The following is a 25,702-nucleotide window of genomic DNA, read 5'->3' on the forward strand; positions in this document are numbered from 1 at the left end:
CCTCTTCATTCAAGAAGATCTCGTTCAGAGAACAAATTGAGCGGTTTACCTTGGGTCTACCTACAGAGATCCGAGATCACTGCTTGGAACAGAAGTCAGCTTCTATTCAGGAGTTGATGAGTCATGCGAAGCGGGGCTTTGCCATTCACTCTGGCAGTCTGACCTACCCCACAGATGAGGCCATGACACAACGAGCCGAACAGACTTCTGGGAATGAAAGTAGAATGAAAAAGAGCAACCCAGAGAAAAAAAGGATGCACGACCCAAGCTTACTCCTGAGGAGAGAGCTCGCTTCATCAGAGAGGGGAAGTGCCTTGGATGCGGGGAACATGGACATATTTCCGCGAAGTGCCCTGATAAGGCACAGAAAGAACAGAATGATAAAGACGACGACAGGTCTGAGAGTTTGAGAGCAGCTGAGGAATGTGGCAGAAAAGGCAGATAGAAAAGTAGAACCGGTACCACATGGCGTGGGACTTGCACCGAATCAAATGAATGAAAGTACAAACTTTGCCGTTTTTTTTTTTGGGGCAAAGTGAAGGATCAGGAAGCTCTTTTGAAGGAGCCAAGGCCAACTTCTTTTCACTTGGAATTGGCGGCTCGATTTGGAACTACGCCCGACAGACTGACGCCACAGGCGGAGGTAGTTCGATTGGCACCCGGATGGGATGTTGCCATTACACCGAGCATTGGCAAACTTCGTTTGCAATGATAGGGGTGTTCAGGGCACGTGAGTGACATTCTACTCGAGATCCCTTGGTACCACAAGAACTACGCCGTGGTTGACTACCGGGCCGAGAAAGCGACTTTGATAAATGAAGGGCTTAGAGATTGTACTTGATGAACTTCAGTTTTCTTACTCATTCTTTTGGGAGAACTGAACGATGGATAAAGGTTGAATATGTTTTGACCTGAAGAAAAGAACGCCAAGATTTTTTTTTCTCCACGCTCATGCCGATTGCTTTTGAGAGGGCCTGAGATCATACCATTGATTTGATATCTGGAAGCACGCCACCGAATCGGCCACCTTATCGTGTGAGCCGAGTACAGAATGAAGAGATTATGAACCAAGTGAAAGACCTCTTGGAAAAGGGTCTTGTCCAGCCTAGTACTTCACCGTATTGCTCTCCAGTATTGTTGGTTTTGAAGAAAGACGGATCTTGGAGAATGTGCATCGATTATAGCACTCTCAACGAAATCACCATCGAGAACAGATTTCCGATTCCTAGGATCGATGATATACTCGACAGGTTACAGGGATCCTCGTGCTTTAGCAGGATTGACTTGAAGAGTGGATATCATCAGATCAGGATAGCACCAGGAGATGTCTACAAGACAGCTTTTCGGACGGCTTTTGGGTTATTTGAGTTTTTGGTGATGCCTTTTGGCTTAACCAATGCTCCTGCGACATTTAACCGGATGATGGACAGGATTTTTCGAGAGTACAGGCTATTTGTTGGCACTTTCTTTGACGACATCATTGTTTTCTCGAAGAATGAGGCAGAACACAGAGATCATCTGCTTCAAGTCTTTTAGGCATTACGAGATCACACGCTAGTGATTAATGCAAAGAAAAGTGAATTTTTTTCCTACCATGGATACACTTTTTGGGACACATTGTGTCAGCAGCAGGAGTGCGAATGGACCCGGCCAAGATAGAGAATATCCGTGATTGGCCCGATTTGAGGAATGTCCATGAAGTTAGAAGCTTCTTGGGACTGTGTTCGTACTACAGGCGGTTCATACGAAAGTTTGCAGAGGTTGCTTCCCCTTTGCATATCTTGACACAGAAAGGAGTACCTTTTTCGTGGGGACCCACAGAGGTGACTGCCTTTCAGACATTGAAAGAGAAATTGACTACGGGACCTATTTTGACTTTGCCGGACTTGCAGAAGTCATTCGAAGTATATTGTGATGCTTGTGGTCGTAGTCTGGGTGCGGTCTTGATGCAAGAAGGCCATGTCATAGCTTACGAGAGCCGTTTGTTCTCTAGGCCAGAGATGACAGCACAGATTTATGAGAAAGAGCTTTTGGCGGTTATCCATGCTCTTACTCAGTGGCGGCATTACCTACTCGGAGCGGATTTTATTGTCTTTACAGACCATCAGAGTTTGCGCTACTTCTTGTCACAGAAGCAGCTTTCGGAAAAGCAGATGCGGTGGGCGAACATCTTGTCATAGTTCCACTTCCAGATTATCCATGTGCAGGGACAGAAGAATGTGGTGGCAGATGCTTTGTCTCGGAAACCGTTGGTTCTGGCTATTTCCGCGATCCATCATAGGAGCTTCAAGGATATGGTCGATTAGTATGCCACAGATACAGGTTTTGCAGATATTTTCACACGGATACGGGATGGGGAGACAGTAGCTGGATACTCCCTTCGGGAAGGCTACTTGATGGAAAAGACTATGTTGTGCGTTACACAGCCGTTGAGGGAAAAGGTTATGACTGATTGCCATTGTCCACCTTTTACGGGTCACCGCGGCATTGCTACCACCATGAAAGGGGTAGAGAGAGATTTCTTTTGGCGGAGACTGAAGAAGGATGTGGAAGAGTTTGTGCGCAGTTGCTTGGTATGCCAGAAGGTCAAGTTTGACAGGCATAAGGCACAAGGATTGTTACAGCCTTTACCCATACCCACCCGCCCCTGGGAAAATATTGAAATGGATTTCATTTTTTTTTATCTCCCGAGAATACAAAATGATCACGATGATTTTTCGATTACATGGCACGTCTGAGACGATTGTCTTCGACAGAGACCCCAGATTTATGAGTTTGTTTTGGAAGGCAATTTGGGAGAACATTGGCACGCGGTTGCAGTTCTCGTCATCGTTCCACTTGCAGACTGACGGGCAATCTGAGATTGCCAATTCAGTGATTTTAGATTTATTGAAGTCTTGTATCTCGCATCAGAAGACTCAATGGGAAAAGAACTTACCTTTGGTGGAATTTGCCTACAATAACACGATACACTCTTCGACGGGGAAGACGCCATGAGAGATTGTTGAAACTGCTACGAAGGTTCCATCCTTCCTGAGCACGAAAGATTAGAAATTTGAAGCGGATGAATATTCGCGAGATTTGGATACGGCTTTTGCCAAGGTTTGCGAGACTTTACAGAAGTCTCAAGAACGACAGAAAAAGGCAGCGGATCGCCATCGTCGCGACTGGAAACTGAAGGAGGATGATTGGGTGCTCTTACTTTTGAGAAGGCACGCCTAAGAAAGAAAAAGGGAAAGGAGAGGCTTTTTCCAAAGCTTAGTATGTGATACTACGGACCTTTCCAGATTACTGACAAGATAAATGATGTCTCCTTCCGATTGAAACTGCCAGATACTTGGAGGATTCACAATGCATTGCATGTGAGTCTCTTGAAACCTATTAAGGGTGATGTGCCTGATGATGGGGAGCCCGATGAGCAACCCAAAGTGGAAGAAAACGAGGAGATCCTTGTTCCTGAACAGATTTTGGCACATAATGATACGAAGAAAGGTAAAGTCCGAAGGCGGTTCTTGGTTAAGTTCAAGAACTTTCCTGCATTTGATGCGAAGTGGATGGAGGAGGAGGACCTAGCAGATACTCCTCGGATTGTGAAACTTTACCTCGATGTTTTGGTTTAGCATAGTCTACTCCAAACGGAACCCAGAACTCAGCTTGGCCGAAGATCTGGTGCAGTGGGATGCACAAGAGGGGAGTCACTCCACTCCTTTGTCAACAGATGCCTCGATTTTGATACTAAAGTCACTGATGTCTCTTTGAGCTTCAGGGATACTGAGAGCTGACAGTATTCTGCTGGATGACTTTATGAAATGGAATTCCTGATTATGATACTGATTTGTTCTTGACTTCTTGTGAGTGCAGGAACTGATAGCCGAAATGACTGCAGCATTTTGGTCTGATTGATCTCGAATAGACATGGTTGCAATAGGGGTTAGTCAATCGGACATCGATGAGGTCCCGATTGGACCTAGATGTGATTGCTAGCTACATTGCCGATAAATCATGGTCTAAGATCCGAATGAATGTTGAATGTCATGTGATGTCCTGTGATGTCTGGTGATGTCCTGTGATGTCGTGTGATGTGACTGTCGATTTTGTACATGTGCTAGATGTGTGTTCCTAGTACGTAGGTACTAACAGTCAGTGTCTGCTAAGACGGTTTATGGCTTTTGTCGGTTTTGCAGGCGTAATCGCGGTCGATTACAATGCTTTCAAGAGGGGGGTATGTCACAAAGTGATGACGTGGCGGACAGCAGAAACCCTAATTTCTGCCAGAAACCCTAAAATTCCTGCAAACCCTAATTTTTGCCAAAAACCCTAAATTCCGGAAATCGCGGAGACGGATTATTAAAAAAAAAAAAAAAAAATTTGGAAAATGATGAGCGACGCGAATTTTGCTTTTGCTTTTTTTTTATAAAAAAAAAAAGAGAAAAGACTCTCTAAGAGAGAGAGAGAACTGATGCTTTTGATTTTAAAAGCTTTTGGGGCTCTGCTTTTGGGCATCCCTTGTAACCTTTAAATTAGTGGTGAGGGCCTCACTTCTCAGAGCATCTGGACGCAGAGTCTGAGAGTGAAACCCTAACCGCTCTCTTGTACTTTGATGATTGATTAATACAAAAAGAAATACCGAAAGGGGCGCCAGTCTTTGGGGCCAATATCTCTAGGCACGGAACTCCGCCGGGCCAGTGCAAATCTATTGTGATCTGTGAATTGTTTTGAAGTGGTTATTTGGTGCTGTCGCGGTTGATTCTTGACTTGGAGTGTCCAAGTTTGTTACATGTCTTGATGCACTAAAATTACATAGCCAAGCAATCTCATCCAATTAGGAATATTCAATAGTTGGCACATCACAATGCAACACAAATGCTTACATATGCATGTTACAAGACATAGAAACATAAAGCCGTCAATGAGCAGTCCCCCTACAAATAACCATCCAGGTTTTGCCATGAGCTGTTCAACAACTCCCTCATCACTCCTCCCCCAAATAACCTAAAAGGTCTGGGCCATGAGATATAGAGGCCTTTTACACATAGTTACATGGGACGGCGGGTCGGGGTCGGGAACGGGGACGGGGACGGGGACGGGGACGAGGACGGGGCGACAAAAGTGAGGAAACAGGGACGGGGATCGGAACGACAAAAAAAAGAGAGTTTTTTTGGCATTTTTTGCATAGTCACAAGGGACGCATTCCAGGACGGGGGACGGGGCTCAAATGGATTTTTAGTAGAAAAAAGAGGACGGGACGGCAAGTGGGGATTGAAAAGTGGGGACGAGAACCCCGAAAAAGGACGTCCCCTGTTACTATGATTTTTTGACCTACACACATGCCACACACATAAGAGCATCACTTTGACCACAAATTTACACTAAATAGACCAAAGAACACAAGTCATATAGGCGGAAATGTGCTAATAAAACATCGATGGATACAAAATGAGAAGTGCATGCCACAAGGGCTCAAGAGTCAAAAAGCCTAAAGGACTTAGGACAAGCCTCAAGGATAACAAAAAGTACAAAGGGCTATGTAGTAGGTAGAGTCGTAGACTCAAGAGTCTAGACTCGAGAGTCGAGAGTGATCAATGATCATCAAACTCAAGAAGTGCTCGCCTACTGAATCTCCATATCGTCGTCGTAGTCGAGGTCGTCAACGACGTATGAGGGCTCGGGAGGCTCGCATTGAGGCTCGAAGTCCTCCTCTAGCTCCTCCAAAAGTGTATCTGCCATAGATGGATTCTCTTGTGCCATCTCCCACTCCGTGAAGGGATCTGCCTTGTGTGTGACGCTCTTGGCAAGCATGCGCAAGTTAGCGCTCACAAACACCAAATCATTGGCCCTCTCGACCCCGAGGCGATTCCTCTTCTTAGAGGCAATGTGGCTGTACACACTCCATAGTTGCTCCAAGCAACTAGTGGTACATGCTTGGCTAAGGACACGAACAGCCAAGCGCTGCAAATGTGGGCCATCTCCTCCATAGTCCTCCCACCACAAAACCGAGCCAATCTTGTTGCGATCAAGCTGTGCATCTACACATCCATAGGAACCCTTCTTTTGCCTGTAGTTGAGTAGCTCGTCTCTAATATTGCGCCTAGTGTCACTGCTAGGCTCAAGGCGCTCCAATGCAAGCCGCCATCCTTTGCTCACCTCCTTGTCGGTCTCTTGACGCCTTCCCTGAAACTTAGGGTCAAGCACATAAGCTGCCGCATGAAGTGGAGAGTAGTATCCATTCCACCTCAACTCACACAAGCCATGAATCTCCGCATACTGAACAGGGTCAAGCACAAGCTTCTCAAGTGCCTCTATCATCCGATCCATGGCTTCGTAGACTTTGCCAATGCATGGCTACAAGCCTTCCAAAACCAACTCATAAATCTGGGGTCTCTGTCGGAGAGAATCGTCTCAGACGTGCCATGTAATCGGAAAATCATCGTGATCATTCTGTGTTCTCGGGAGATCAAAAAAATGAAATCCATTGCAATACTTTCCCAGGGGTGGGTGGGTACGGGTAAAGGCTGTAACAATCCCTGTGCCTTATGCCTGTCAAACTTGACCTTCTGGCATACCAAGCAACTGCGCACAAACTCTTCCACATCCTTTTTGAGTCTCGGCCCGAAGAAGTATTTCTCTACCCCCTTCATGGTGGTAGCAATGCCGCGGTGACCCATAAAAGGTGGACAGTGGCATTCAGTCATAACCTTTTCCCTCAACGGCTGTGTAACGCACAACATAGTCTTTTTCATCAAGTAGCCTTCCCGAAGGGAGTATCCAGCTACTGTCTCCCCATCCCGTATCCGTGTGAAAATATCTGCAAATTTTGTATTTGTGGCACACTGATCGACCATATCCTTGAAGCTCCTATGATGTATCGCGGAAACAGCCAGAACCAACGGTTTCCGAGACAAAGCATCTGCCACCACATTCTTTTGTCCCTGCACATGGACAATCTGGAAGTGGAACTGTGACAAGATGTTCGCCCACCGCATCTACTTTTACGAAAGTTGCTTCTGTGACAAGAAGTAGCGCAAACTCTAATGGTTTGTAAAGACAGTAAAATCCGCTCCGAGGAGGTAATGCCGCCATTGAGTAAGAGCATGGATAACCGCAAATAGCTCTTTCTCATAGACCTGTGCTGTCATCTCCGGCCTAGAGAACAAACGGCTCTCGTAAGCTATGACATGGCCTTCTTGCATCAAGACCGCACCCAGACTACAACCACAAGCATCACAATATACTTCAAATGACTTCTGCAAGTCCGACAAAGTCAAAATAGGTCCCGTAGTCAATTTCTCTTTCAGTGTCTGAAAGGCAATCACCTCTGTGGGTCTCCACGAAAAAGGTACTCCTTTCTGTGTCAAGGTATGCAAAGGGGAAGCAACCTCTGCAAACTTTCGTATGAACCGCCTGTAGTACGAACACAGTCCCAAGAAGCTTCTAACTTCATGGACATTCCTCAAATCGGGCCAATCACGGATAGTCTCTATCTTGGCCGGGTCCATTTGCACTCCTGCTGCTGACACAATGTGTCCCAAAAAGTGTATCTCTGGTAGGAAAAATTCACTTTTCTTTGCATTAATCACTAACGTGTGATCTCGTAATGCCTGAAAGACTTGAAGCAGACGATCCCTGTGTTCTGCCTCATTCTTGGAGAAAACAATGATGTCGTCAAAGAAAGTGCCAACAAATAGCCTGTACTCTCGAAAAATCCTGTCCATCATCCGGTTAAATGTCGCAGGAGCATTGGTTAAGCCAAAAGGCATCACCAAAAACTCAAATAACCCAAAAGTCGTCCGAAAAGCAGTCTTGTAGACATCTCCTGGCGCTATCCTGATCTGATGATATCCACTCTTCAAGTCAATCCTGCTAAAGGACGAGGATCCCTGTAACTTGTCGAGTATATCATCGATCCTAGGAATCGGAAATCTGTTCTTGATGGTGATTTCGTTGAGTGCTATAATCGATGCACATTCTCCAAGATCCGTCTTTCTTCAAAACCAACAACACTGGAGAGCAATACGGTGAAGTACTAGGCTAGACAAGACCCTTTTCCAAGAGATCTTTCACTGGGTTCATAATCTTTTCATTCTGTATTCGGCTCACACGATAAGGTGGCCGATTCCGTGGCGTGATTCCAGGTATCAGATCAATGGTTTGATCTTCAGGCCCTCTGAAAAGCAATCGGCATGAGTGTGGAGAAAAAGCTTGGCGTTCTTTTGATCAGGTCAAAACATATTCAACCTTTATTCATCGTTCAGTTCTCTTCTAAAAGAATGAGTAAGAAACTGAAGTTCATCAAGTACAATCTCTAAGCCCTTCATTTATCAAAGTCGCTTTCTCGGCCCGGTAGTCAACCACGGCGTAGTTCTTCTGGTACCAAGGGATCCTGAGTAGAACGTCACTCGCGTGCCCTGAACACCCCTGTCATTGCAAACGAAGTTTGCCAATGCTCGGTGTAATGGCAACATCCCATTCGGGTGCCAGTCGAACTACCTCCGCCTGTGGCGTCAGTCTGTCGGGCGTAATTCAAAATCGAGCCGCCAATTCCAAGTGAAAAGAAGTTGGCCTTGGCTCCTTCAAAAGAGCTTCCTGATCCTTCACTTTGCCCCAAAAAGCGACAAAGTTTGCACTTTCATTCATTTGATTCGGTGCAAGTCCCACGCCATGTGGTACCAGTTCTGCTTTTCTATCTGCCTTTTTTGCCACATTCCTCAGCTACTCTCTAACTCTCAGACCTGTGGTCATCTTTATCATTCTATTCTTTCTGTGCCTTTTTAGGGCACTTCGCGGAGATATGTCCATGTTCCCCGCATCCAAAGCACTTCCCCTCTCTGATGAAGCGAGCTCTCTCCTCAGGAGTAAGCTTGGGTCGTGCATCTTTTTTTCTCTCAGTTGCTCTTTTTCTTTCTACTTTCATTCCCACAAGTCTGTTCGGCTCGTTGTGTCATGGCCTTATCTGTGGGGTAGGTCAAACTGCGAGAGTGAATGGCAAAGCCCCGCTTCGCATGACTCATCGACTCCTGAATAGAAGCTGACTTCTGTTCCAAGCAGTGATCTCGGATCTCTGTAGGTAGACCCAAGGTAAACCGTACATCTGTTCTGTGAACGAGATCTTCTTGAATGAAGAGGCGGGTAGAAAAGAGCTCCAGAATCTTTCACAATAAGAATTCACTGTATCGCTCTTGGTCATCCGGAGATGGTTCCAAGCAGCTCGTATATCTCGCTCAAACTCTTGAGTCAACCAAGAAGAAATAAAAAGCCTCTTGAATTTCAACCATGTAACTGGCACAGTCTTGCTTAATAGAAGCGTGGACCACCAAGTTCCAACGTTCCCCTTAAAGTAAGAGGCAGCTCTCCGAATCTTGGAGTGCTCTGAATAGCGTCCTCCCGTGAAAGCGATGTCAAACTGCTGAAAAAAGACAAAGCCTTCGAAGCATCCGAGTATCCTGAAAAAGTATCAAACTTGATCGAGTGGCCACCTTCCTTAAACTCTCGGACTTTCTTGCTTTCATCTTCGAGAAAGTCATACTGGTTGGCTTTGTAAAAAATTCTTCTTGTTCGCATAAAAGTTTCCATCATCGGAATCTAAGCTGTCTGTAGACGAGTCCTCAGTAGAACTGTCAGTCTCTGGGCGAGATGTAGCCTTCTTTGCCTTTTTCTTGCCCTTTCCGAAGCTTTGTTTCTTGCTTTGCTTTTTACCTTTTCTGTCTTCTTCGCTTGAATCTGAAGAGCTAGAAGAACTGTCAAAAGAAGAAGAAGAAGAAGAAGAACTAGGTACTCCTTCAAATCAAACACGCTTCTTCTGTTTCTTTGCCTTGTCAAAAGTCGATTGACGACCCAAATATCCCAGGAAGTCAGCGCTTTTCTTCTGTTTTTTTTGCGGTGCTTTTTGGCTTTCTTTTGCACGTCAAAAAGCTGAGCAATCCGTGCATCAACCACGTTCTCCAGTTCCTTCTCCGTATATTTCTTGGAGGCAAAAGGTTTCTTGAGAGCAGGTTTCGGGAGTGGTGTCGTGGTTCTCTGCCACTCCATCTGTACCTCTTCCAAAGAGGTCTGGTTCATATATTTTGCCATCTTCGGGTCCTTGGCAAAACTGAGCATCATCTTCGTTGCATCGCCGATCAATTGACGATGCGTCATCTCTCTTTGCTCCGCTTGAGTAGGCCGAGGCCGGCCATACTCTCTGCAAGAATCTTCGTTGTGATCCCAGCCTGCATCTCCAGATGCAGAGGGAGTCGACTGATCATTGCCCGAAGCCATAGGTGCCGCAGAAAAAAATTCAGGGATCGAATTTCCCATAGAAGAGAAATCGGTTGTGCTCTGATACCACTGTAACAGACTTGGACACTCCAAGTCAAGAATCAACCGCGACAGCACCAAATAACCACTTCAAAACAATTCACAGATCACAATAGATTTGCACTGGCCCGGCAGAGTTTCGTGCCTAGAGATATTGGCCCCAAAGACTGGCGCTCCTTTCGGTATTTCTTTTTGTATTAATCAATCATCAAAGTACAAGAGAGCGGTTAGGGTTTCACTCTCAGACTATGCGTCCAGATACTCTGAGAAGTGAGGCCCTCACCACTAATTTAAAGGTTACAAGGGATGCCCAAAAGCAGAGCCCCAAAAGCTTGAAAGCAAAAGCAGATTCTCTCTCTGTCAATGAGAGTCAGTAAAAAGCAAGTTCTCTTTTTCTCTTTCTTTCTCCCAAATCAAAGCGAAAAGCTTAGATTTGCGTCGCTCAAAATTTCCCCCAAAAAATAATAATAATAATATTCCGCCTCCGCGATTTCCGGAAATTAGGGTTTTTGGCGGAAATTAGGGTTTGCAAGAATTTTAGGGTTTTTGGCAAAAATTAGGGTTTCTGTTGTTCGCCACGTCATCACCTTGTGACATGTAGAATAGGCTTGACCATGGCATCAAGAGTCTTCACCTCCTCCCACCAAGCGACGTCGACGGCCCATTCTCGGCATTTCAATCATGTTGCTGATGTAGACTCCGGCATGGCCTGGACCTCATCACTGAGAAAGAGGCCCCTTAAGGCTCCGCCACATGTAGACAAGCGGCCTAGCATAAGCCAATTGAATGCAAATCTTGTCTCTGAATATTTGAGCAAGAACAAGTGGCTCCTCTTTGAGAATTCATGGCGCACTTTTTGATGGTTGAGCACAAAGGACACAATTCGAGAGGCGTCACCAATGGTGGGTGAAATCCATGACAAGTTCCCTATGTCCTTGAGGAGGTTATTGACGCAATGCGCCATGCAAAATGTGACATGGATGCTGGGATACATGTCCTCAATGATAGCCCCGGCTGCCCTATTTGACGCCTCTCCATCTGCAAACCATACAAAGGACATTCTCCCCCGAGTAGGCCACCACTCCGTGGATGGACCGCTTGCGGGTGTCGCTCCATCCATCTACAAGGAGAGAGACACCATTGGTCTCCCACAAATCCTTTGTTGCTTGGGCCGCTTGCTCCACGCAAGCTTCTTTTTGTCAAGGAGGGTGTTGCGAAGCCTCTTCGATGAAGGTGGCACATAAGAGGAGCCATATTCCCCTATTTTCGTAACCATGGTTCGAAAGTATGGAGACCTATCCACACAAAATAGAGCATGTTGTGTTAGTATGGAGAGTCGAGAGTCGAGAAGTTAGAACCCATTATGAATACAAAATGGAAGATTGCAATGTGCATATGCCAAGAGAAACTCACCGCGAAGCATGGAAGGCAATGTGGTCGTGGAAGAAGAATCAGGCAACCGACCTATCCACCTCTTCCTTCAATTAGGATTCCAATTTTCGTTGAGGGTGCTTTGGCGATGCGGAACGGAAGAGGACAGTGTAGATGCATTTGTCTTGAAGGCTCGAAAGATGTCGTCAAGGTTGGCTTCCCTTTGCTCTCACGGTGTCGCAGTGGCGGAGGGACCAACGGCAACAAAACGGTCCCTCTTGGTCGCTTCCGCGACCTCATACACTGTGAGCTTCTCAAGAAGATCCCAACCTCTTCTCCGGAGTTACTCAAGGACAAAACTTCACCTCGTGACCAGATTCATGAAGAAGATGGGCTCGCACTTTGTTTGAACCACCCGTTCTCTTGTACGAGCATAGCTTGCATGTCCATGGTCTTGCACCGCCACCTTTGCCACGCGTGCTAAAGTCGACTTCATCCCACCACGACCATGTTTGCACGGCGGGCCTCCTTCGAGGAGAGCCGGCTTGAGAAGCGGAGTTGGCTTGAGATGACATGATGGTGGAGAGACTCGAGAGAGTAGAGCTTAGAAGTTAGAGGAGTTAGAGGAGAGCTTGTGTGCAGAGAGAGTAGAGGAGAGCTTCAAAGTGGGTAGAAGAGGGAGAGAGTGGAGACTCAAGGGTAGAGTGTAGAAGGCTTAGAAGCCTCTAGAAGGTAGACCGTAGACCGTACGGTGCGTAGTCGTACAGCTTGAGTAGAGAAGAGAGCTTGAAGGAATAAGAGGCCCAAGGGGGCTTTTATAGCCTCCCAAGGGCCAAACCCCCCCCCCCCCCCCCCCCCCAAAATATGGTTGTTGGCTGCAACTGGCCGTTTTAAACGGTCAGTTTTTTCAAAATTTGATTTTTTTTCCCCGCCTGAAAAAATCCGTTCCCGGTCCGTTCCGGTCCGGCAGCCTGCGACCCGTCCGTCCTGCCGAAAATCCGACCGTCCCATGGCGTCCCCGGTCGAGTTACGGGCGTCCCACGACCCTAGGACTCGTCCCCCCCGTCCCCTGTAACTATGCAAGTTTTACAATCAAACGCCTCCCAGACCGCAGTCTGCGTCGTTTGCAGGTGCTGAGAGTAACCACTACTTAGACTTCTTAATACTCCCCCCGTAAATAACAATGCAGGTCCGGTCCATGAGGAAATAACAACAATACTCCCCCTGTAAATAACCACAAGGGTCTGGGCTATGAGTAAAAACAACACTTTTCAATCATTCAATACTCCCCCCGCAAATAACCCCAAGGGTCCGGGCCATGAGTATGAACGAGCAAGCATTCTCAAACATCATTTGTCACTACACCCAGGAGTAAAATCACCAATCAATGAAACCAGTATTAAAACCAGCGTCAAACATTTCAAATCGGCACCAAAACACGTTCAAAACAGATACCATCCATTTCAAACAAATTCCAAACAAGATCACCAAACAAGTTCTCAAAACAGATTTCAAACTTAAAAAGCAATCTCGACATCAATCGAGCTCGAAAAGCTGACTCACTTTCCATCCTGAAACCTACACCGAAAATTAGGGAGTTAGGTTCATTCCATAAGGTCGTAGCCGAGCACAGGATGGTTCATCAATTCTTGGACAGACAGTGTTTCTTTAGCAGCGATGGTAGTCCCAAGATAGCAATCGCACTGGACCTCCAAGGTCAGCTACTCGTGAAGAGACATCTACTGAGAGATGTCGAGAAATTTCAAGTTATAATCTGTTAGGGTTTCCATAGCAAGCATTTCAAGATACCCCACTCTGCCAGTAGTTGCACTCCAAAGGAAGATGTCAGAAACCATATAACTTCGGGCAAAAATTTTCTTGAAAGCTTGCCAAGTCCTTGGCGTGTGCGGCTTGGTAGCTATAGACATCAACATCTGCATGGCACTGCTTTTGAGAAAAACAGTGACTTGAAACAAATCTTGGATCCTTCTCTTGCAAGTGATCTATGCCCTGTAAGACATGAGCGGTGAAGACGGGAGCGCGCCCGATGCGCGATGTATACTTCACATAAAATTCCGATGGTTTTGGTTTGCTCTGTATGCTCTTTTGTAGGACCGGTATGCTTTAAGAAAAGCACACGCCTGATGCTCTGATACCACTGTCACAAGATGCTATGATACCACTGTCACAAGACAGGCACCACGTGCAAATAGAAAAGAACAGACTTTTAGCACTTCAATAACAACTGAACTGACACGCGACACGGAGTGGCAGAATTCCACCCCAGAGAGTATTGGCCACAAACCTTGGCGCCCCTTTTGGTATTTCTTTAGATTGCATCAACACAGTACAAGCCGGTACTCCAGACTCTGCACCTTCTCTAGGAAGCATGCTAGAGAATGAGCCCTTGGCCTCATGTTTAAAGACCCTTGGCCTATGAAAAGCAGTTTACATGAAAGCCTTCGAACTCAAAAGCTTTTGGTCCAAAAGCAATGCCAAAAAGCTGCCAACGTAAATCACAAAATTTCGTACAACTGCAACGTCAGCATTCAACGCAAAACGCGGAGCGTCCGTACAACTGCCACGTCATCAGATTCTACACAATTCTCTCTGTGTGTGTGTCCTGCTTTATTTTAATCCTTTGTCACCTGAGCCCCATCAGACGGGGTCCCCATAAGTTGGTAGGACTTCTTCTTCTGTTGTTGCTTGTTCTTCTTAGGGTTTAGGCCCCTCGACCAGGATATGCAAGTTGGCTCCATTCTTTAGGGCTTGACAAGTCAGCAGTTTGAGACATTTTCCCTTTCTCTCCTCCTCGCTCGAGTTGTTAGAAGAAGAGGAAGAAGAAGAATTGGGTAGTCCTTCAAAGCGTACACACTTCTGCTTTCTTGCAAAAGCAAAAGAAGATTGACGGCCCAAATAACCAGGGTAGTCAGTCCCCTTCTTGCGCTTTTTCAATTGCTTTTTGGATTGATTCCTCGTGTCCAAAAGCTGACTGATCTAAGTCTGAACCACCTCTTGAAGTTCTTGTTCTATAAACATCCTTGTAGAAGGAGGTTTCTTGATTGTCGGTTTGATTGGTGGTTTGGTGGCTTTCTGCCATTGAGTGTGCACTTCAACGATGGATTGCTGCGACAAAAATTTTGCAAATTGAGGGTCTTTCACAAACTGAATCATCTGCTTCGTGCACTCGTCAACCTGCTGCCAACGTTGCATCTCTTGAAGTTCATATTGTGTAGGCCGAGGTAGCATGTACTCTTCCTCTGTTAATTCGTTTAAGTCTTCTGTGTGGTGTCCTCCCACAAGCGGATGCAGAAGAAGTCGACTGATTATTTTCGGAATCCATAAGTGTCGCGAGATAAGGGATCGGATTTCCCCATAGAAGAGAAATCGGCCGTGCTCTGATACCACTGTAACCCCACGTCAAGATTCTACCGCGACACAGCAGAGATTCACTTCAAACTTATTCACAGATCATAAGAAAGTCGACACGGCCCGACGTAGTTCCGTGCTAAGAGATATTGGCCCCAAAGACTAGCGCCCCTTTCGGTATTTATTTTTATATTAATCTTTGAGCAAAGTACAATTGAGCCCACGGGTGCTCACTCTCATAATCTGCGTCCAGATGCTCTACAGAGCCAGCCCCTAAGGCCACTTATAAAGAGTTACAAAGGGTTGCTAAAAGCAGAGCCCCACAAGCTTCAAACTCAAAAGTAATAAGTTCCAAAAGCTATTGGTCCCAAAAGCTGGCAAAAAAAGCATCAGCACAATTTGAAAATCCGTACAGGCTGCCACCATCACCTGTCAACGCACATCGCGGAATGTCGTACTATCTGCCACGTCAGCCAGCCAATCTAAGTGTGTGTCCGGGTGGCTCTGCCACGTCACCAGTTTGTAACAACGGGGGTGGAGGGGGGTGTGCTCCAACCAACCAGGCGACGGGACACAAAATATTACGCAGCAAGCAATGAAAAAAACATAGCGCAACATTAACATTAGCGATCAATGCAAAAGGGAGAGTGCACGTGAAGAGGGCAAGGAGGGTGATGGCAAAATCCTACAGAAGTGCCAAGTGCTCTAATACAATATCAGAGTGAGCAGCGGAGGAGGAGACACGCGTGCAAGAGAGAGAGAGAGAGAGAGAGAGAGAGAGAGAGAGAGAGAGAGAGGTGAAGTCGGTAACTCAATGGCTCCAAAAGTAGAATGATACAAGATGTCCAAAAAGTGGACAGGAGCTACGTAGATATAGTGAGCCAGCTCTGGTTGAAGGAAGACCTCAAAATATCCAGCAAGGGAAATCCACAAAAACTCCAAAAATTTATAAAATGGGAAAAATGCCCACTTACGCGAGCCTGCTAAAAGAGAATGACTATAGTTGGACAACTATCCGGACAATTATCCCAGATATATCTTTAGACCATCCAAAATGGAACTAAAAAAGGCCTTTTAAATGCATCAAAAGATGGCTAACTAGAGCATTGAAAAGGAACTATTTGTCCAAACATAACAAAATCGAATATCCCAATATAAGTTACTTACCATTTCACGGCATATGGTATTGTGAAGTGGATTTCTCACAGGCAAAATAGAATACCTAACTCAACTGCACGTTAGATCAATTAAGCCCACAAATGAAAACAAAAAATAAACAAAGCTAGATAGACTTTTACATTGAATTAATGAAATACTAGTTTGAATTTTCTTATATAATCTGAGAAAGGCAAAAAAATTGAAATACTTACAAGAGAATCATTTATTTTCTAAGGGTGACACAAAGATGAAATCATTCACACAATCTTATGAGACAAAGTGCAAAGACCTTATTCCCAAACATCAAATTTTTGCACCACAACCATAAGACAAAAGGGCAATTTCTTGATTCCTTATAGAGACCGTATATCGAAACAAATTCTAACAGGAAACACCTAAAAATACATTCTCACATCATCAGCACCTAAATATTGTAAAAGAGGGAATCCAAAACATACTTCTAGATGGTTTAAATTCGCATAGCTTTAGCCCATGTACTATAAATTATGTGCCATGTACACATTATACTGCACAAAACCCATGTTAGACCAACTTGAGTTGCGCGACTCAGGCATTGGCTGATTAAGGGAAAAAATCTGTAATGTATGGCACAATTGTTACACAGACCTTGCAGCTAAAACTAGAAAATGGTCTGAATTACATGACAAACAAAGATCGAGTATACTTATTTTAATATTCACCATAGGGGCAATGGCGTGAGACTCTATCCATGCTGGATATAAAGAAATCTTTGTTTACAACCATAAAACAAAAAAACACTGCTGTAAAGAGGGGCTTATATAACAACTGTACCTGATCAGCCTGTAGGGCAGCTCGATAAGCAGCATCTTGTTCATCACGCAAACGCCTATTCAACTGCCGCTCTTCTTCTTCAATTCTTGCTGCTACAAGTGAAGCACCTTGTTCTTCCAAAACTTTTTGTAAGGCAGATATCACGTTGGCAGCTGACCTTGGTCCATCCAGCTGCCAAGATCAGACAAGAAATTCGAATCATGGCTAGGGTTTGAATCACAAAAAACTACTTTCATGAAAATGGCTTCCAACCACCCTACTGAACCAACACAAAACACTGACCTGCTGCAAAAGGGCAACCCGCTGATTAGCAGATGCCATGACAACTGCACAGAATGGGAAAGTGGAGGCTTTCAAACTATTGCTCATTCTATATCCTTCACTGGCCCTTATATTACCACCCCAGACAATAAAATTCTCATTGAGGAACTGCACTACCAACTCAGAGCAAAGTGTCTGCACCACAAATGGAGGAGTGTTCTCGTGATCTGGGGAATGAAGATATACAAACAAGAATTTGTACTGGTCTCTTGCCCGTCGCAGTGCATCCATAAAACTTGTCGTCTCAAACGCGGGATGGTAATCACCGTATTCTCGCTCAAAACTTCTCATAAAATCAAGAGCCTCTACTGCACCATATGAAGTTGGCAAAAGTGGACTTGCCCCCTCTCCTCTCTGTGTGTCATGCTGTTGTGCCCCCAAACCAAGAGCTCCAAGTGAATGTGTCAAGATTCCACCAGCAATCCACATACCAAGGCCAACAGCACCATACATGACGTTATAGCTTCCTCGTATAACTGAAAAGGGGAGAGTGGCTACCCTCCATATCAAACCAGGCCCTGCTTGATGAGGCACGACAGCATGGTTTCTGTTAGCATTCACGAGGCGAGCTTCTTCGGTAGGCATGTTGACACGATTCACACCATCATCATAAGGACTGGACGGGCCTGCACTGGCATCAAGGGTATGGCCTCCAATGTTATCAGATGACGTGAATGCTGCATCATCGGGAACCACTCCGTCAGCCATGGAGCCAACAGCTAGGTCGAGGTCCCAATTATAAGCTTGTAAGATCTGCGCACACAATGAAGAGTCTTGCAAGCCTGTGACCGCCTGGAAGTGAGCAACTTTGTCATCATTGTCACGAGAACCCTGTGCCATATTGGGCAATGAGGGACCCTGCCGTGCAGCGAGGTCCAGAGGGTACTTCAGCCAATCTATGAATCTTCGGAAAGCAATCCAAGGACAGCAGATCCACTAAACCTACTGAATATCTGCCGACGGTGGCTGTGTATTTCTGAAGAAGACGGCTATGTCGACTACCTACAGACCATAAGCAACATCAGGCTAAGGCCCTAAACCCAAACGTTGTGCAACGACCCTAATCATACCTGAAAATTGAAAGAGATACGGGGGACCCTTGATCCGCAGAAGCTCGCACCAACAAGATCTGCTGTTTGCTTGCGCAGCTTAGAAATGAATTTACCTATTTTACCGACCGAAAATCTTATCGTTTGAATATACATTAACGCTGTGATTTTGGACAGCATTCCATGTGTGAGATTTTAGAACCTAGTTAAGGACAATTGGAACCGGAACCGGAACCAGAACCAGAACCAGAACTAGAGTGCTTCGTTAGCCGCATTTGTATCGGATTGAAGTGAGCCCAAGGGTAGGAGAAAACAAGAACCTAGAAGAGAGAAGCTTGAGAGAGAGAGAGAGAGAGAGAGATTGTGCTTTGTATTCCACAGATGCTATCATCTTAAGTTGACATAATCCAATGTGTGACCAACAATTATAAGATGCTCAATTTTGACCCAAAAAATTAATGTACAATGCGCAACGGCTTGTCGCCGGTAGAAGTGCACACGCAGCACGCTTGTGCCTCAATCCGATTGGGGATGGCGGGAAGACAGCCCCTTAGAGCGAGGAAAATCCAGTGGTTGATGTGCAAGTCTGCAGCCCCCAACCGGCACACCGTCGTCTAGCATCGGATTCTCCAACCCACTGAGGAGAAAGCAAAGTCCTGACTGTGCTTCCGTCCTTCGACTAAGTAAAGTTTGTCACTGCCCTCAAAGTGAAGCTGCTCTCCCTCATCATATTTCTTTTTTTCCCTGCTGTAAGTTTCCTTGCAACTCCCTGGTGTAAGTTTCTTTGCAACTCTAGCACTTACGTAAACGAGTCCATTGGTTAAGGAGAGGAGAAAACCCCAGCGTGCTCTTTTTGAATCCAACATGAACTGGCATTTGTCATCGCCACTATCGAGTTGTCGAAGCTTGAGATGGATGCACATGGCAAGTGGATATCACGCTTTTGGGTATGTTGCTTTGCCTGCAATGCTTCTGGAGTGAGATGACAGCCTAGAGAGGATACCCATCAAAAAATTCTCGTGCTATCGCGACGGCACTACATTTCGCATCTGCTGGAAATAGTCTAGAGCTTTTTGGCTCTGTTCTCGTTGTGCACAGCCCGCAATCAATGCATTTGAAGAGGCGACATTCTGGATAAGAATCTCCTCAAGGACTTTTTGTGCTTTCTCAAGCGCACCACATTTGGCGTACATATCGACCAAGACTGTGCCAAGCACTACATCTTTTTCCAACAGCCTCTGACAACATTTGGAGGGACACTCTGAGCTCGCATCCTATAGAAACAATTGAATGTGTCCTCATCACCTTCATGTTGAGGGTACACCACTAAAATAAGAGCATTCCATGCAACTAGCGGCTTCCTTCATGCAAACCTTAGTGGCTCCTTTACAGTAGCGTCACCCATGCACCCTCGAGCTCTTAGCTCACAGAAGCAACACTACCATGCCAACAACAGCTTTGCTCAATTATATTTTATATTCCATCTTTAAAGAACTCTCTTAGTGGTAGATGATGCATATTTTCATGGCTCTGCCTGTTCAATGGAGTGTTGTCATGCCAAGGGTAGGACTAGACGGGCATGGCCCGGGCAATGTGCCGGATACACATGCAGTAAAGGGGTCTATATATGGAAGAGGGCCAGGGGCCTATATATAGCATGGTTGGGAGGTTATTCGCATGTCTGTCTACCCGCTGGTCTAACACTGGTATCAGAGCTCAGGGGGAGAGAGGAGCTATGGAGGAGGAGGAAGCCTTGTGGAGGAGGAGGAAGCTTTACTTCGATGCATGTCTCTCTCTCTCTCTCTCTCTCTCTCTCTCTCTCTCTCTCTCTCTCTCTCTCTCTCTCTCTCTCTCTCTCTCTCTCTCTCTCTCTCTCTCTCTCTCTCTCTCTCTCTCTCGCGCGCGCGCGCGCGCAGCCCTGGCGAAGTTCAAGTCTCATGAAAAGCCATGCAAAGGAGGGTAAGGTCGTGCATCAAGTTGCATGGCAGAAACAGTCACCGTCAGAGACTCGACAACAAGCAGGGCTATGGGATGTAGTCCCTCCAGAGCCGGAGGCCGCGTGTGAAGTGGACCTTGCATCGAATTGGGGAATCCGTCGACCTGCTTGGAATCGAGTGCCGTTTGGCCTGATGGGAGCGCGTCGGGCTGAGGAGCAAAGCTCGCTTCATGAGCGCGTTGTGTCGAGCAATGCAGGCACCTAGCATGGCGTTATCTCTGCGCGAAGTCAATCCGCCATAGCCAGGAAGTACATGTTTTGTTTTTTTTTTTTTTTTTCTTCAAAACATAGGGCCTTTGGGGCGCCCTATTTTGGGCACCCACTCTTACTAAGGGGGGCAGCCCATGATATGCATGACAAAAACGGCCACAGTGAGCGGCTCTGCAAGCCATCCCAGGTGCAGACCCCCTAGGGGGCCGTCCCACGGCTACCCCTCCCATCGAAGGCTTGCATGGCCTGCATATCGATGATCATGGGCAAGCATGGAGGGGCCATGGCAATTGCATGGAGCAACAATTCCAATTGTCGAATGTAATTACAAACTCTCTTCGATTCGAGTGAATCCCAGTCGGCAAGGTTTGCCCTATTCGGAGCGGATGAACGGTAGGACACCAAACTCGAGACTTTACGGATCCCACGGGAGAGATCCAGCACCATGCACGACAAGGTCGTGGGTTGGCATCTTGGCGAGGCTTCAAAGTGCATCTGCTAACGCTCCAGGTATTTTTGTTATGTTTCGGCATTAATTTTTATATTCTTTATACAATCATCTGCACTTTGTTTGGTTTTGTGAATTCCTACTGGTGCAATGGTTGCCGCCCAAGAGATAGGTAGAATTTATCGAGCAAGGCTTGAATGGTTCGACGAAAACGCTCTTTGTTCAAGGTGCACAGAGCCCGGCATGATCGGCACACACTTTGTGTACCACCACTGGAGCATTGAAGTTGCTCACAAGATTCCAAATTGGTTGCGAATTGGGCAAGGCCCAAGGCATGTTACATCTAGTTCTAGTCTCTGCCTGTTATTCTCAAGTTATCAACCTTAATCATCAGTTTGGATGAGGTTGACTATTGGCAAGAAACCACCGCAAGTCAAGGACTTGGTTGTTGCTGATGAGTATGTCAGCATAGTACTTTCATGGAAAGATGAGCCGAGGTTATATTGCACATTTCAGTACCTTCAGAAAGTCTGAACCCTGGGTATGCATTTAAACACCTCTTAGTTGTGATAACTCGTTTAGCATTCTCAAGTGAGTTCTAAATGGAGCCTTCACGCTCTTTTGATTATGAGTCGGTTAACCAAGACGGTTGCACAGGGACAACAATGTAGAAAATCAAGATGTTACTCTTGATTTCATTGAACCTCCCAATGAACCGGGTTCCGATTCAACGAACCGTTGGATCCATGAGGGATGCCACGGTGGAAAACATTAGTGTTCTTATGAAGATACCACCACTTATGTTTTCGAGGACGAAAATGCTTCTCCAAGGGGGGAGTAATGTCATGCCAAGGGTAGGACTAGGCGGGCACGTCCCGGGCAATGTGCCGGACACACATGCAGTAAAGGGGTCTATATATGGAAGAGGGCCAGGGGCCTATATATAGGATGGTTGGGAGGTTATTCGCATGTCTGTCTACCCGCTGGTCTAACAAGTGTGTTGTGGATGCAGATGCAGATTCACAGGTAGAAGCTAACCAAGTTGGAATTCTAATCAAGAATATCTCTGATATAAGTACAAATTGTGAAAAGGTTCATGCTAACTATGTGGTTACAGAGGGTGCAGATGGTATGCCAGGTTGTCAACCAAGGTGGCAAGATAACCAAATGCTTGCTATCTTCTTCAAGGGGTATGCACAATATGGATTTTTTATTGCATTTTTCTTTTCATTGATTATGTCAGAGAGTTTATGGTTACCAGAAAAAGGGAGTAGCTGCTCTTGTATGCATGCTAAAGGTCAGATTGTCTTAATTACCAATCACCAACAGGTTTTGGGATCTTTCTCTTAATTCGGGCAAATTTTCCTACCTTGCAAAGATTACAGGTGGCGTATGCTCAGTATAAAGTTTGAATCAAGTGGATCCAAAAAGCTTTGGAACCAGATTCCATACGGATGCATGTTATTGGGACCGAGCTATGATATTATTTTGTGTGAAGTTTACAACGTGTACACACATCATAGACTTTTGCAGCAGCAAATGTTGGCAGTGTTTTATGAAGCTCCAATACTTGACATGTTTCTTATTTTTGCATTTGATCCAGGAGGGCCATATGATCTCTCTGACTTGGGGTAAGGGTATGTCTATGTGCCACGCCATAGGGACCATATTACGTACATGAGACATATGCTTCATTCGTTCCATTTTCTTTATTTGAGATGGATATATACTTACAAAGAAGCAGGTTCAAAGAATTTTTTAGAGCATACCTATAGAGGGGCAGTGATTAGGTGGCTATATGTGTAAGCTTGCAAGTACACATAACAATTGGCACATGTCGAGCAGGTTCAGAGGGGGGCGTGTGTGTGTGTGTGTGGGGGGGGGGGGGGGGGGGGGGGGGGGTGTCATGTTGCTCTTCTTCCAGGGTAGGAAATAGGGCCAAAGGATGTAGACCACGTCAATTTGAAGAGCAGGGAAAAATTGATCTGCTCAGCATTGCCTTTGTTGGTATGCACGCCAAGTATGGAGAATGGCACTGCTTTAGTCAATATTTCGGCCAAATTGACAGCCTGACAATGCTTCAATTGATATACTAGGTTTAGCCATGATAGAGGAGCTACATACTATTATAATGATATGCGATGGAAAGGACCTTCTCTAGATGCTTTATTTATGCTTGTGTCTTGAAGGAAAGCAGCTTTACGAAGCCGATGACATGGGCAAGCGAGGATATTTCTGGCTCGATGGGGACTATCAAAGGAACATATTGTGTTAAGCAAAGATTTGGTCCATATATATGCTTAATGTGGTGCTTTATATCCAAAATTTCATCACTTGAATTGCCTTGATTGCGACGAGCTCTGGTAGAACATATTGTGCTTAGGAATACCTTGGTTGGGATGATGTTGTGCATGGCAATGTTTCGTTTGCCTTGGGTTTTGGTGGACATTGCGTAGAGGAGGGAAAGGAGACAAAAGAGAAGTTCTTTCTCGGGTAAAGAAGGTCGACAGACGAAGGCAATTGGTGGCGTGGGAAGCGGAGTCAAGCAAGTTTTTTTTTTTTTTAAAGAGCTGGAGTTAAGGTTGAATACATAAATGCATCAAAAAGGAAAACGTTGCTGGAGTCAACTGCGAGCAGGAAGGGCGTTACAGTCGCTACTTCACGGCTTGCATGGAGGGGAAAGCAACAAGTGGTGCGAGCAGGGCCGGCAAGGCATGCATGAATAATGGGTCGCCAGGAGCAATATGAGGGAGAGCGCTGGAAAGGAGGGAGCCGTTAGCGTTATATTACAGAGGGGAGGAGCTCGAAGGCCAGGGAGAGAGTCAGTTGAGAGGCTCACTCTGGAGCCATTACCTGCACAGTTAAAAAGAGGGCCAAGGGGGCAACGGCTTGAGTTGAAAGAGCATTGCAATAAGAAGGTACGGGCATCTGTGCAGGGAGGAAGCAGAGAAGGGGGGTCGCTAGAGTAGGGGGAAAAGAGGGAGGCTGAGACCTCGTGTGTGGCAAGCATGGCAAAGTGGATGACCAGAAGGGAGGGCAGTGAAAGCCGCAAGATGCTGCTGGAGATAAAGGAAGAGTGTGTCGGGTTGATCCTGAGAAAGGGAGGTGAGAAGCCGCCAGTGAAGAACATAGGAGGACTACTTTGCAGAGCTACCAAAAGCCGAAAGGGGAGTATGGGCCTGGGGAGTCTAAGCCGAGCCGGACCTTTGGGCACTACAGAAGAGGAAACGCCAAGCCATGAGGGAGTCGCCAGAAGTGTTGGTCGCAGGGAGGCTGCGTAGATGTTTACTTCGTTAGTTAAATCCCGCTACATGCTAACAAAGTAAAAATAGCGAAGACAGCAGCCACGTGGGTTAACGTGGAGCCAGAATTGCGTTTTGGCCTCCTACGCTAACGAAGTAACCAGAAATATCAAGATCAACAACTATAGATAATAGCACCAATATGTGCTAACGATCTTTTTTAATGTTTTATTATTGAGAATCAATAAAGATTTGCCCTGGCAATGGGAAGGGGTGCCGCATATCACTCTCAGGCAGGTGGCGACCCGCGACATGGGAGGCAGCCGGGTGAGAGCTATGGGCGGCAACAGCAGCACGGACGAGGGTAAGAGCCGCTTGCTGCAAAATAAATTTTTTTTAATATGTTTTTGGAAGGCATGTCACAACCACCTGGATGGTGGGTTGGCTGTGAGGAAAACTTCAACCTGCCTGCCCGCGTTCAACTCCTCCATTCCCCTTTTAGAGGGTTAGAGGGTAATTGGATACATGGGTTTCCAATGTTGAATTCAAAGGAAATTCTTAATGAATGAATAAAAATAAAGAGGAACTAGTATGTGTCAACGATTTGGAATTACATCAATTACAAGGAAATACAAAACATAGTAATGGATACACTAGGAGCATGCATGTAGTATGGTGGGTGGCTTGTTAATAGTACGAGGTGTGTTATTGTGCATAGTGAGAGAAGGAGAGGTGTGTTGCGTGTACTATAGTACGAGGTGTGTTATTGTGTATAGTGAGAGATAAGGAGAGGTGTGTTACGTGTATTATAGTGACTTTTGCATTGAGTAGCTTTGATAAAGAAAATCCTTATGCATGGTGCCAAAGCACGCTAACTCTTCATCTTGATATTTGTCAAAGAGTGCATGCACACCAATATACCCACACATTCTACTCTCGTTAAATGCATTGAGTATTGTACAATGTACTTATTTTTTGAAGTGTCTTTGGTAGCGCACTTTTTTAGATTTCTAGAGTTGTCAATGTCACATATGTACAACTAGTTTGATGCAATGATGTAAAATTTATGTTGGCACATAAAAACAAGCAAGATGTTGAGGCTATGAGTTAAGTAGGAGGAATTGCGACATCTGAGAGTGATGTTGCTCAGAGTTTGGGCAAGAAAGCAATGCAACATTCTTACTCCTTCCAAGTGATTTGCAACTTCCTCGCCGCTTTCAATATGCCTTGTCATAAAATCTAATATCTAACCAACCCAAATGATTTTCTCATATTAAACTGATCATTTAATGTGGGAGAATAAATGGGAACAAAGGGTTAGAATATAGACAAGTGCTTATAGATCTACCTCACCATGGGGCCAATGGTAAAGGGGTCCAAATGAGAGATGGTCTGTCAAAGAGCAAGGCTACCCAATGGAGCTTAAAAGACC

The 25,702-nt window shown here is 45.7% G+C and overlaps 1 protein-coding gene and 1 pseudogene across 1 annotated transcript in view; both read right to left on the minus strand.

The window, feature by feature from the left end:
• The window catches only part of LOC147447068 (UBX domain-containing protein), a 31,847-nt gene extending 13,297 nt beyond the window's left edge, over nt 1-18,550 (minus strand). Inside the window, exons 1-3 of the mRNA XM_086522969.1 lie at nt 18,396-18,550; nt 17,287-18,327; nt 17,005-17,175 (exon numbers count right to left, since the gene is read on the minus strand). Coding sequence (XP_086379095.1) covers nt 17,005-17,175; nt 17,287-18,165 — 1,050 coding nt within the window. The 5' untranslated portion in view covers nt 18,166-18,327; nt 18,396-18,550. The remainder of the gene's footprint in view (nt 1-17,004; nt 17,176-17,286; nt 18,328-18,395) is intronic.
• A 211-nt stretch (nt 18,551-18,761) lies between these two features.
• Nucleotides 18,762-25,702, minus strand: part of LOC147447069 (uncharacterized) — a 59,862-nt pseudogene continuing 52,921 nt past the window's right edge.

The sequence above is a fragment of the Adiantum capillus-veneris genome, chromosome 11, assembly GCF_014529385.1.
Source record: "Adiantum capillus-veneris isolate H3 chromosome 11, ASM1452938v2, whole genome shotgun sequence".
NCBI classification, from domain to species: domain Eukaryota; kingdom Viridiplantae; phylum Streptophyta; class Polypodiopsida; order Polypodiales; family Pteridaceae; genus Adiantum; species Adiantum capillus-veneris.